This window comes from Pyrus communis, chromosome 11, assembly GCF_041283825.1.
Source record: "Pyrus communis isolate YQ-2024b chromosome 11, ASM4128382v1, whole genome shotgun sequence".
NCBI lineage: Eukaryota > Viridiplantae > Streptophyta > Magnoliopsida > Rosales > Rosaceae > Pyrus > Pyrus communis.
Genome location: NC_142575.1, coordinates 12169524 through 12183085, shown reverse-complemented (window position 1 = coordinate 12183085; position 13562 = coordinate 12169524). Strand labels below are relative to the sequence as shown.

Sequence of the window (13562 nt, the reverse complement as noted above, 5' to 3'; positions counted from 1 at the left end):
AATCAGCCTTGCCGCACCCTATTTATAGACATAGGGTTGGCTTACATGTCCCAAGACTGATTGAATTCCTATTTCTAAGTGGATTAGGAAATTACACTTATCCAAATCCAAATAGACTTCTAGAAATCCAAACCTAAATTGAATAAGGAAACTGAAATTCTTTCCTAATCCCTCTAGGACAAGAATCGGTATACCTCTAGGTTTCCTAAAACAATCCTAAACCAACCAAGACATATTTGACGAGCCAAAATCCTAACAAAAATGACCTTAATCTCCACACATAAACGCCGTGCACAAAATCTCACTCTACTTTAACCTTTCTCATTCTTCTAAGAAACCGCTAACTCTCCTAACTTCATCAATACACCTTTAGTTTGGATGAGCAGCATTGTGTTGACAATCAGCGGCATCTTCAGTTTAGATTAACAACACTAGAGCCATAGAATTAGGCGATCTAGAAGATCTTCAATTTGGAGTAACAACACTGCTTTGAGTCTGGCTAGTTACCAATCCAAGTCTAAGCCAATGAGGAGTCTTGGTCTTCTCATTAAAAGAGGCCATCTCATTAGTCTTTAGCAAAATGGTGTTACCAAGTTACTCAATGTTCGGCACATTAAAAGTGGAACCTTATTTGAACTTCAAAGTAACTCGCAACCTTATCTTTAGGTTCAAGGCCGAGACGTGTTCTGTCATGATCGCTCGGACACATGAGTCAACAGCGCGTTCGACACTACAACCATATACATTCTATTCACCAACCGAGATTGGTGGTGAGTTGGCACGCCCGCATTCACTAGAAGGACGTAGTTAACTCTTAGTTATTCGGCATGCATACCACGTAGGCTAAGTAGTTTTTAGGGTCAACATTTTGGCATAAATATTGAAGGGGTGAGTTCGACCACTAGGAGAATTTGGCCAACATGTCTTAAGAAAACTTTAAACCTAATCTTCCATCAAAGCATGCCTCCTGAAAATTAGAAATATACATGGTGGTATCTTCGAGATTATCCGCTTCTACAAAGTTTGTCTCAACCTTTTGATGACGTGAATGATACTTAGCCATAGCATTAGGGGAAGTTTGGCAAATGCGTGATCTATGTTCTTTGGAACAACATTAGTAACATATATCCAGATCAGTTAAATCTAGATTGGCTGAAGGTTTGCCCTTATTCTTGAAGTTAGAAGCATTAGGAGCCAAGGAATCACGCATCCCCTAATTTCCTCTCTTGGGTGGGCTTTTGCTTTGTCTACCTTGTGCCCATAGCTAGGGCTTCGACCCCTTACCACAGCCATGACACCTTCTGCATCCCTTTTGGTCTTGAGAAGTGGTCGCATGCTCTTCAAGTGTAGCATTCGAGTAGTAGGTCGAGTTTGATGATTCTTCATCAAAAGCTGGTTTTGCTTTTTAGCAAGAAGTAAAACAGATATCAAATCCGAAACTCTAAAAACTTTTGTGCCTGCTATTATTGTTGCACGACGATATTTGTGGCATGAGAAGTTGAAAATAGGCGTTCTCTAGTCAAGTCCTCATTTCAGAATTTGAAAAGTGATCGGATTTTACAAACTTTAGAGTTGTATTCATTTATAGACTTAAAGTCTTCAAAGCATAAGTGGTCCTAGTTGTTTTTTTCTTCAGGGAAAAAGATATCCTTTTAGTGATCGAAGCACTCTGCCAGAGTGAGTTAGATATTGTGTGGATCCTCTTTAGCGAGGTATTCGTTTTGCAGTGCATCATGCATTTGTCTTTGGATAAAGATCATGGCGATTGCTTTGTTAGGTTGGTCAACCGGTTCGTCCATAGCTCTTCAATGGTGGCTCTGAGACTTTTGATGGTGAGGTGGAGTTTTCACATATGGAACCTATTTCAGGTAGTTTCTGCCATAGCAGTAAAGTTGAGTTTATTCATGTTCAACATGTCGTTACAATGGAGGAAACAAGAACATGATTCGTCCTATGGAAAGTAAAGATCCATATATATAAAGTAGAACACTCCAGTTCTATAGACATGTATTAGTTTAATTTTACATGAAAAACTTCAGGTTTCATGGTGTATGCTTCATTTGAAAACTTTGGGTTTCAAATGCACTAAATTCAAAACTACAAGTTTAATTGTAGATGAATCGTTAGTTTACAAAAGTGGGTTCCTGGTCACTAAACTAATGGATTAATAGTCACTAAATTATTCAATAAACAGGATCATACAGGGATCGGTCGTCGAAGGAAGGGAATGTTGACATTCAGGTCATATTGGTTTTGGATGCCTTTGGGCCCAGAAATTAAGAAAATAGAGCCCAATTTTGGGCTTAGCCGTGGCCACCTTAACAAGGTTGGGTGCAGCTAGAAGCAAAACAGGCCTAAGAAATTGGCTTAGGTTGAGAGGAAGAGCAGCCCAATAGCATCTGGCAATTAGCTTTGTACCCGAAACAGGCCATGCAACATCAAGTTGCAGGCTTGGGCTAGTGGTAGGCCAGAACAGGGCCGACTGATGGAGGCTGCATCATTAGAAAACCCATCAGGGTGGAGCGGGCCTAGAGGGAAGAAAGCTCAGTGGCAGCATGCTTCATGCCTGGCAGACAGAAACCCAGCGAATTGTGGGGCAACAAGCCGAATTAGGGCTGCGGAACCCAGCCTCCAATCGATGTTGTTTTGGTGCAACTCAAGGCTGCGCCGCTTAGCTTCAGGTCAAGCCAGGCGCAACACGCTGCTGATCGCCGCAGTGACGCGGCTCTAGGCAGCAGCTCATCCTTAAAATTTCCTCTTTTTTCTACATTTTTAGTATTTTCAAAACCCTAGTTTGTGCTTCTAATTTCTTGTTTTCCTTTCATCACAATATAACATAAGCATAATCAAAATCTGAAAATGTTAATTGCGTATGCATGAACACACACACAGAAATACTCCTTTAATATAGTTCTTATAACGTTACCCATCGTTTGGCTCACGTGGGACTAGGATGCTTAGTTAAGACGCGACAGAAGGGAGACCCACCTGATTTAATTTGCAATGTTTTTGTAGAAGACAATCAATTGTAATGTTTTCTTTTCATTGTCATTGAGGATAGTTAACTATGTGGAACACTCTTTTTCTCTTTGACCGGGTTGAAATCCTCGGCAAAGTTTTTATCGATGCTCATATATACATCCTATCCTCATATGTACGTATTCTACTCAATTCTAATGAATATCGTATTTTCCCTCCAAACCCTAACAGTCGATGTGTCAAATCTAATAGATTCTAAATCATTATGGTTCAGCTGCAGTTAGATTTTTGGAAACTTCGATGTGAAGACACAGCGTGAGATGGTAAGAGTGTTGTATTTTAATTTTATTTTATGGTGAGGGTAACTCCTGTTCTTGTTAGGAAAGGTTTCCCAAAGCTTCTTTTTCTCCTTTCGAGGAAAGGTTTCGTAATGAAACTTTTGTTCTTGTTAAATAAGGGACACTAACTCCTCTCCTTGTTAGGAAACAAATGTTTATCTGCTAAATTTTCACTAATTCTCAGCGGTCCAATTAAAATCGTTAGTAGCTTGGGATCCAAGTCTCCGTATCAAAATTACGTTCTGCAATTGGAGTCCTTACTTCTTCCATTCCTTTTCAAACGGAAAAGTCCTTACACCTTCCTTAGTTGTATATAAATCAAAGTCACCAAACTTTGAAACCCTACTCATTAAACTCCTGCTAAACATCGATTAAACCTGACCGACTTTACTCATTCCGCACTCATCTTTCTGCTCCCTCCTAACTTAAAACCCTAGCTACTCTTGTTTAATTTCTTGTCAAGAAAGCAAACAGCCAAGATCGTTCGAGCAAAGAAGAATGATGAAACGAAAGGCAGAAGACGAATTACAAGGAGAAAGTATGTGGAATCAGCATCATGGAATGCACTGGTTGAGAGGAGAGTTGATCGGAGAAGGACGCTGTGCTTCTGTTTTTCTTGCTACTCGGAAGAAAAAAACAAGGGGTCAGCGTAGTAGTATGCTGACCAATTTTCCGTCAGTAATGGCGGTGAAATCGGCAGAGATGTCGGATTCTGCGTTTATCAAGCACGAGGCGGAGGTTCTCAGTGAGATTAAGGGCTGCCCTTTTGTTGTCGATTGCTTTGGCGAAGAGACCACGAGCACTGACGAGGGTGATGAGGTCTACAACTTGTTGTTAGAATATGCCTCGGGAGGAACCCTTGACGATCTCATAGAGCAATCCAACGGTCGCAGATTGCCTAAATCCCAAGTTAGAAGGTACACAAGGTGCATTCTTGAAGGGCTTAAGCACATTCACAAGTGCGATTATGTTCACTGCAATTTAAAGCCCGAGAACATTCTGCTCATGCGCAATCGTGCTAGTACTAGTAGGGGTAATCCTACTAGTTTTGTGGCCAAGATTGCTGATTTTGGTTTTGCTAAGAGGAGCAAGGACAACTACGGTGAATGGAGAGGCACTCGTCTGTATCTGTCGCCAGAAGCATTGGAGGATAACAAGCAGGACAAGCCCTCGGATATTTGGTCTCTTGGTTGTATCGTGCTAGAGATGCTGACAGGCAAATCCCTCTCGGATTTGGACTCTGGTTGTGATTACAGTGATTTCGATGATAGGACGACATGGTTTGATCATGTATCTACTCCCAAAATCCCCGTTGAAATCACAGGTACAGCCAGGGATTTTCTTAAGAGTTGCCTTGCCGTGCAGCCTTCAAGAAGGTTAACTGCTGAAGAGCTATTACTTCATTCGTTTGTTGCACAACCACAACCGTCAAAACTAGCTCGTTGCACGAAGGGGAAGATGGCAAGATCTTCTTTGTGCCATGCAGGTTATAACAAAAGCTCTGTCGTTGTTCCCAGAATTCCGCCCCCGCCGGGTTTTGAGACAGCAGCTGGATCATAGAAGTCGCTTGATTTGATAAACTCTGTTGAAATAAGGTTCTTTATTTGTAAATTCCATTACTTAAACTATTCAATTCAGTTCATCGACACGATATTGTACACAGCGATTCAAAATGTTCAAGATCATGAGGACAGAAGTATGCAAATTACTCCAGATTCGTGTCCCAATTTTTGTTCAATTTTATTTATTTGCATACACAAAAAGTTGCAAGATAAAGCTCCTAGCTAATCAGGATTTAAATCTGATGCCTTGCTTAGATCCTAGTTGTTCAATGAAACCCTAGATGCTGTTGGGATTATATGATCGTCAACAAGGGCGTTCCAGTGCGTTGTTGAGTCTTATCCAAGACTTGTATCATTTAATGATGCCATGTGAATCTCTAGAAACATATAAAGTGTACGGCTAACCCAATAACGAAAGTTTCATAAGGGAGAGTTCAATCGCAGCTGCCCTCTACCTCATTTCATTTAAATTTGATGAATGAAACTTGCCTCGTTGGATTCAAATTGGTCAGTTTCCGTTTGTGAAGTTAGAGGATCGACTAAGGGTATCGATAAAACTACCCATAAAAAATAGAGCAACAGTTACCCTAACAATAAAACAGGGACTAAACCGTAATTGGATTTAAATCATTTGCTATATATGCAATTTACAGCATTAACAAGGATTCCAAGACCAATACGAACAGGCACATCTGCAAATTCCTTATGTTCTTGATGAATTTAACGTAATTTCCGGTAGTTAAGCATTCCCTTGCTGAAAACGAAATCCATATACCAAAAAAACTACACGGTATTCGCCCTAGTTTTACATATCATCCATGTTGTGATCGTTATCATTGTCCCCTTCGTAATACTCGTCGTCACGCTGAATGTGCCTGTCTTGGGTGTTCTCTGGGAGGATAATTCATAAAATTAATAAGTGTCATTAGCTAGATGGAAATCAACATATTTCGAGTCCTAAGCAGAGTAATGCATATTGATTCAAGGAATTTTTACTCACGATCTAGACGTTCATCAGGGTTCTGCTCATCTTCATCAAAGTCGGGAATATAGAAGTCTGGTGGAACCTGCAATAGACAACACATATTTTCAAGTCAACATATACAATAATTGGATGGGTGTCTGAGTCAGTCCTATAATGATTACATCGACTGACCTAACTATATAAAAACCATTACCAAAAGTCTTATCAGTTACTAGCCTTTCAAATATTCTGTCGAAACAGACAATGCGCACGAGTCGTGATAAATGGTAGCAAGCAACCTAATACCATCATAGGACTCGAAGACACTGCACACCATCTAAAAGAAAGACAAATAGAACACGATCACTTAGGTTGGTGGAATGTCTAAATCAACAAACCTAACAGACCTGCCTAATTCTTGGATCTCTCATGCAAACCTAGACAAGCCTATATGATTTACAGAGCATTTTCAATTTATTTGTTCTTCAAAGTGCTTGAAACAAGTGAACCACATTACATCAGAGCATAATTCTTTCAAGGATTTCATGATTAATAATTTGTAGGCAGTAAAGCAGGAGAACGATGGATGCAACGTAAATTGGTGAATTCTTATTAACTACTCGATCACTTACCTCTTGCATCTGTACACTAGGAGCATGTTGAATGCAACGGAGATTTTCCAAGACTTGTATTTTAATCGTGCTAAGATATGATTTACTATTTAGGTTCTCCTGCACATCCAAAGGAAAGAAAAAGATTTAGGCTTTTCAGAAGAATCACTGAAAATTAACTAGTAATGACGGATTTGAAGTATTTCAATATCCACCAGTTAAACGAATCCATTTTTTTACACACGAACACCACGAGATGTGGCAATCAAATTGGTTCAAAGAAAAAAATTTCAACTTTTTGAACAAGGCAAAATTACATAAACTTTAACTGATGACATACTATATGCCCATTCGGAATCCTCAACGAGCAGTCTGGAGAAAAATACTTGATATACTCGTTATCCGGGATCTCTGCACGAAAGAAAAGGAAGGTAGAGGGCAAATAAGATAATCATATTCAAGGTACGACCATGCCGAAATGGATTCCCACATGCATAGAAAAAGGGCCATTCAAATTATCACTGGAGTGATATATGACTATTTATCTGAACTAAGAAGATTTAATATTGCTCAAATGATCCGATAAGTGAGCTTGCAGAAGCAACATTAACACCCATGTAAGCATCTCCACACGACAATTAAAAATCAGACGATGGCAAGGGAAACCAATTCAGCAGCCGGGAAAAAAAAAATTAGAAGCCCATGAGACCGCAACCAATAAGACAATAGAAAAAAGGAAGAGAAAAATGGGAAAGTGCATGCAGGTCGTTGCTAGCCAGCAGATAGAAATGTATGCAGAAATCATAAGCTTCCAACCATATGCCCAATGTTAATTACCCAAACTAATACAACACATTAATATTAATAAACACCTCCAAAAATAAAACTATTAATTATAGGAAATTACTTGCAAACAGTCATGCATGCAGGCCACTGCTGGTTAGCGAGAAGATATGCTCACAGGAATCAGCAGGGCATAGGTCATTCAACCCTCCAATGCCATGACAGTTAGAAAAGACAAGTATAAAGCTGCATATCAACCCAACACAACTAAAATTATCACACATGATCTTAAATAAGAGAACTGAAGTATAAAACATGGACACAACAAAAACTATCACTGAATCATAAAATGTATTGATTTATGCTGGCACAAATCCTTATCAAAATCAACATAAACACCATAAAATTGTCGTCTCACATTCTGAAAAACCTTCTTGGAAGCCAATGAATTTAGAAAAAACCTTCCCAGCAATTCTCATGAATACATCAACGGAAACATTGGAAATTTTACAAACTTAAAGGATGTAAACTAGTTGTGATTAGTATATCTTTTAAAGTCAATACAAAAGACAATGAGCGATACGATCTTCAGCATTTCCTTTATCAAACCAAGATCATATCTGCATGATTAATTTACCTAGTCTGGACTTTTTTTTTCCTTCTCACCTCATTCCTCATTTTAACAATGTTCCTGTTTCCTCTACACAAAGTTTAAAATGAAACTGCTAGCAATAGAGTTCATTTGACAAAAGTACCATTGGGAAGTTCTGAATCAAGAAGAACCCCAGTTTCCACGGTCCAACACCGAGCAACATTCTCTTTCGTGTATCCCCCACCTCCTGTAACCTACAGACAGAAAACATTATATGTACACAAGATATACGACATTGATGAAAGGCAGCCAAGGTTCAATCAGATAAAGATCATACCAGTAAGGGTATATTGAATTTCTTCACAAACCTAACACATTCAGCATGACCTGTAAAAAGCAAATGTCACCACAGATTAAACTCTATCATAACATATAAGTAACCACCAAAAGTTCCAGCTAGCTTGAGATCATTTAATAATTAATCACAAAAAACAAGAATGAAACGCTTTAAAGACAATACTCTATAGAAGAGGAGGAAAAAGTTCTTTAATTACAATAAGAAATGCACCATCAATAGAGAGATTGAAGCAGCCCAAACGGTCTCCAGCAAGAGAATCGGCTCCACACTGGAGAACTATCGCGCCGGGTAGATATGTCTCAACAACCTTGGAAATAATCTACAAAATTTGAAATTGCAAGTCAGGTTTTACACTTAACACCATGAAACCCAAACTAAAGGCAAGAATCTGGCTTTTAACAGAACCTACAGTCTTGAAAAGTCTATTGAAGCTAGCGTCATCTATTCCATCCTTTAGTGGGACATTGATGGCATAAAACTTGCCTTCTCTTTCTCCTACTTGCTGCAAAACGAATGATTACTAAACACCATTACAAATTTCAACTCATTGAAGACTAGCAAAGAAACGTACAACATTTCCAGCAATATAACGACGTCAGGTTTTATAACATAAAAAATTCATGTCAGATTGTCAAATACATGAAGGCAAGACCAAACAAAAACATTGTCCAAAGAAGCAAGCACGTCAGCTAGTTCTTATTATGCATCTCGCATATTTACATGCCAATGGTTGTGTGTGTGTGTGTGCACAAATGTTTATTTCCTTGTGTGTTTTGCACAAATGTTTATTTCTCTGTGTGTGTGTATGTATAACATTAAATTTCTTGCAGCTGAGCATGAAAGTACTTCCCTGAGTTGTCTAAGAAAGGAATACCACGACAAGTTAACTCATGCATTCTAATTGATTAACAATTTCACAATGAAAAATACTAAGAAAAAACAAACAAAATGGTTTTAGAGGTTACCTTCACATCACCTGTTCCCGGGAAAAACAAATCCCCAAACTTGTGAAAGCTAACAGTCATCACCCTGTAAATAAAATTTTCACCTGATTCAATTACAGTTCAACAAAACCACAAAACCTAAACCCTAAAAAGTTCTGGTAACTGAACAATCACTCATAAAAAAATTTCTCTATTGGAGGGAAATTTCTAGTCAAATCAACTTCTAAATTTTTCTGGACTCATAGGAATGGTAACAAGCAGAAGACATATAGCTATATCGACTACAATTCCTAGAGTAAATGACAGAGTATATCAGAAACTGAAGAAGAAACTGTATATCATGGCGAGTAATATTGATTCTTATACGCATTAGTTAATTAATATCAGTCATGTCTAAATTTCTAGAATCACAGATTTTCTGATCAGAGAACGTGTTAAGCTACACAACAATTTAAGAAATCATTACTTAATCAAATTTCTAACTACATAAAATGGTATATTAAAACTTTCATTTTTTCCATACATGAATGCAAAGTTATCTTCTCAAGCAACAATTCTAACTTGTATAATCAACACCCATTTTGCTGTAGTTTCAATGTATAGATGCAACATTTAGCAAGATAAAAATTATATACAAAAAGCATTATCATTTTGCTTATATCAAACACAACCAAATATTTTTCATCTACACCTTGCACCGAGCTACTTTTCTAACAGTAAGGTAAGCTTCTTTTATATCAATACATATAATTCAATAATCCTATTCCTTAACCAAATTCCTTATAAGAAACAGCTATATACCTATCAGTAAAATAAAAAGCTTCTTCTACACCATCACCATGATGCACATCTATGTCAATATATAAAACTCGGGCATGATGTTTTAGAAGCTCCAATATGCCCAAGACCAAGTCATTGATGTAACAAAATCCAGATGCCTCACACTTTTTGGCATGGTGCAGTCCACCAGCCCAATTAATAGCAATGTCACAAAGTTTATTGTTCAATCTACGTGCAGCATCTGCACAAAAAAGCTCAATCAGTGGATATGGTAGAATAGTTGCAACCCACATTTTCAACATCATATAACTAGAATTACCTATTGTTCCGCCGGCATAAATTTGACAAAATTCAAATAAGTTATCAAATACAGGGCAATCTTCTCCAAGATTATCTGGCATAAAGGAAATAAAAACGAATCAGTAAACCAAGTTAGAGATTTGAACTAGTCATGCAGAAAGCTAAAGGCTAGTACTCAAAGAGAAGAATAAGTGAAGATTTATATTGTAGAACTTATCATAGGTTTTTCTTTCATCCTCAATAATAGAAAAATTTAAGAAAACTCTGACAACCATTTTATGTTACTGACTCCAAGAACCTTATTGTGGCAGTTAATGACACTTTCTTTCTGAAAAAAAAATATCTTGAAATTAAACTAATTAACATGGATCATCAATCAACATCATATCAAACCCTTTTTCTTTATTTTGGTTCCATTTGAATGAGTTACAAACGTTAAATCACAGAAAAAAGTAGCCACTAAGAAACAAAGCAGAACTTAAAATTGTAGTTCAATTACTTATTAAAAAGTAAAACTGAGCATGCCTGAAAAATAAAGAACTATGGTCAAAGGGCAGCCTATTAATCTTGACTCCACCCACTTCTTCTATCAGAAGTTCTGAAATTCCCTACCTTAGCTAAAATAGTTGATCCTGATTTCTTTCTTTTAGTATTCTGTAAGTGCAGTGAACACCACTATCTCGTTACCGAAATTTCTATTATAATTTACACCTATGGAGGCATACCTTAACTTACTGTTCTATGTTCAAGCACACAACGAAGAACAATCAATGCACACATTAAGCCACAAATTAACAATATATACACAGCAATGCCCCAAACAGACATACATCTTGCCATTTCATTCGAGAATAAGTGCTGGGTGTCGGGCGTAATCCGGTGTAGAAACTCGACATAGTCAGCTGAATGGAATTGCGCAAGCTCCACCGGATATGCCTTATGTGGCCGCTGAGGAACACAACAATCAACAAAAAGATCAATACTTTACGCCGAAACACGCACACACAATGACACAAAAAATTGAAAAATTTACCAAGCAACCATTGGATACTAACATAAATTTCCATCTTTTTGTGGAGATCATATGAGAGGACGAGATGATGCGTCATACATAGCCGGTGCGGTTTCATAGGGTGGTTCGGCCCAAAGTAGACGCTACCCACATCCCCTGCAAATACCCATTGTTTTTATCAAACTAAAATTTCCCAAATTTTCCACAATCGTATGATTAAAATAGCTAAATGTTGGAAGAAAATATATAATCCAACAATCCCATTGGGATTAAGAGAGAGAGAGAGAGAGAGAGAGAGAGAGAGAGAGAGAGAGATTTGTGGAAGTAAGGGTTTAGGGTTGGGGGAGGAGAGAGAGCTTACCGTCGTAAAAGTAGGCGATTTTATCCCTTGAACGCATTTTTTCTGCAGAAATCGGATGAGGAAGCGCCAGGCAGAGGTGGCTAGCGAGGTTGGGCCATGGTAGAGCTCGAAGGAAGAAAGAGGGGTGAAGGTCGATATGCTCCTTTTTTAGTTGTATATTGGTATAACTACCCGATTCAGGATTTTTTTTTTTTTTTTTTTTTTATTTATTTATTTTTTGGTACTTTGGATTTAGGTACAAAATTTTTTATTGGATTAATCTCGAAAATAAGATTAAACAGAGGGATTCGGTCACAATCAGTACCAATACAATTATTATTATTTTTTTTTTTTGTCAAATCAGTACCAATATAATCAATTAAGTGTTATAAATAGTTGAAAGTTAGATACATAACATTTACCAGTAACAATAGCAAAGCAGATATAAAATATCACACTATAACTATAACACAAGGGAATGACTAATAAAAGTGAGAGGAATAGATACTAAGATTATTTATCTTTCCCTTCTTTCTCTGTGTTTTGATTGTGCTCTATTTATAGAGCAACTCGCATTATTACATCACATGACTTTGAAAATACGATCCTTTTGTTTCCAATGTCTACATCACATTTGTGGGCATTGAAAAATCTATGTGTGGGCATTCATAACAATGTCAATGTTTTCAACACTACCCCTTGGATGCCCACATATCAACATCAGTTGCCTCGTTAAAACCTTGCTTAGAAAAACCCAGTGAGAAAAAACCATAGCGAAGGAAAAAGAGTGCAACTTTACTTGGATTGTTGATATAGTGTTAAATATGCTTATGTTGCCTCGTTAAAACCTTGATAGGAGAAACTCAATGGGAAAAATCATAATCAAAGGAAAAAGAGTACAACATGCATGTATCATGGATGCTCCCCCTGATATATCTCCCCTCTTGATTCCGCATTCTCCAAATTTAGTTGTTAGGTAAATCGACGTAATCCAATACTTTGCACTATCTTCTTAAACGTGCACTTTGGTAGAGATTTGGTGAACAAATCTGCCAGATTTTCACTGGAACGGATTTGTCTAACTTCAATAACTTTAGCCTTCTAAAGCTCATGTGCACTGAAAAACTTTAAAGATATGTGTTTAGTCTTATCGCCCTTGATGAATCCTTCCTTCATTTGGGCAGCACAGGCTGCATTATCTTCATAAATGACAGTTGGAGTGTCTGTCTTTGAAGGTAGACCATATGAATTCTGAATATGATGGATCATTGATCTTAACCAAGAATATTCACGACTTACTTCATGTAAAGCAAGTATTTCTGAATGATTTGAAGATGTAGCAACTAATGTTTGCTTTGTTGAGCGTCGTGAGATTGTTGTATCTCCATTCTTGAACACATATCTTGTAGTATCCCACATCGGCCACACGAGGGCTGACCTTGGGCCTTATATATCCATTCGCAACCTTGTTGGTTACCAAGACGCGCTCCGTGGAGGAGACAAAACCGTGAGGGAATGGTAAGCCCAGAGCGGACAATATCTGTGGGTTGTGGGCCAGGGGGCCACGGCTGCTGCGCTACTCTCATGACGCGTTTTGTGGCGACGGCGCTGGCTTCGGCTGGAGGTACCGGTTCCACAGGAACAAAGCCGTGCGGTAGCCCCCCTTCGGGCGGGGAATGCCAAAGCGGACAATATCTTGGTAACGGCGGGTTCGGATGTGACAATTTGGTATCAGAGCCGGACTCGTGCTGGTTCGGTGTGTGACGTTGTCGTTGGCTACGGCCGACGGGGACGTCGGCTCCCTAAGGGGGGTGGATTGTAGTATCCCACATCGGCCACACGAGGGCTGACCTTGGGCCTTATATATCCATTCGCAACCTTGTTGGTTACCAAGACGCGCTCCGTGGAGGAGACAAAACCGTGAGGGAATGGTAAGCCCAGAGCGGACAATATCTGTGGGTTGTGGGCCAGGGGGCCACGGCTGCTGCGCTACTCTCAT

At 38.5% G+C, this 13562-nt stretch overlaps 2 protein-coding genes across 3 annotated transcripts; one reads left to right on the top strand and one right to left on the bottom strand.

The window, feature by feature from the left end:
* The first annotated feature begins 3513 nt into the window (after positions 1-3513).
* LOC137741558 (mitogen-activated protein kinase kinase kinase 20-like) lies at positions 3514-5030 on the top strand. The gene has a single exon (XM_068481254.2). The coding sequence runs from the start codon at positions 3816-3818 to the stop codon at positions 4875-4877; it is 1062 nt and encodes a 353-aa protein (XP_068337355.2). The 5' UTR covers positions 3514-3815; the 3' UTR covers positions 4878-5030.
* A 437-nt stretch (positions 5031-5467) lies between these two features.
* On the bottom strand, positions 5468-11743 carry LOC137741929 (histone deacetylase 9). 2 transcript variants are annotated; one of them, XM_068481626.2, is made up of 14 exons: positions 11585-11743; positions 11267-11379; positions 11042-11159; positions 10231-10305; positions 9933-10152; positions 9153-9216; positions 8597-8689; positions 8398-8506; positions 8167-8216; positions 7993-8083; positions 6795-6865; positions 6476-6574; positions 5880-5946; positions 5468-5770 (listed from the first exon to the last, which is right to left on the bottom strand). In XM_068481626.2, the coding sequence occupies exons 1-14, from the start codon at positions 11619-11621 to the stop codon at positions 5685-5687; spliced, it is 1293 nt and encodes a 430-aa protein (XP_068337727.2). In that variant the 5' UTR covers positions 11622-11743; the 3' UTR covers positions 5468-5684. The 2 variants fall into 2 exon arrangements, with proteins under 2 accessions (XP_068337727.2, XP_088536242.1); XM_088680116.1 differs by lacking the exon at positions 11585-11743 and having other exon boundaries at positions 11245-11380.
* Positions 11744-13562: the final 1819 nt, after the last annotated feature.

Excerpts from the sequence above, each read along its gene's own strand:
- LOC137741558 (XM_068481254.2), top strand. The coding sequence starts at position 3,816 with ATGATGAAACGAAAGGCAGAAGACGAATTACAAGGAGAAAGTATGTGG.
- LOC137741929 (XM_068481626.2), bottom strand. The coding sequence starts at position 11,621 with ATGCGTTCAAGGGATAAAATCGCCTACTTTTACGACG. Across the intron at positions 6,866-7,992 it reads TGATTCAGAACTTCCCAATG|AGATCCCGGATAACGAGTAT; the intron begins GTACTTTTGTCA and ends TCTTTCGTGCAG. Across the intron at positions 5,771-5,879 it reads CCCTGATGAACGTCTAGATC|AGAACACCCAAGACAGGCAC; the intron begins GTGAGTAAAAAT and ends TTATCCTCCCAG.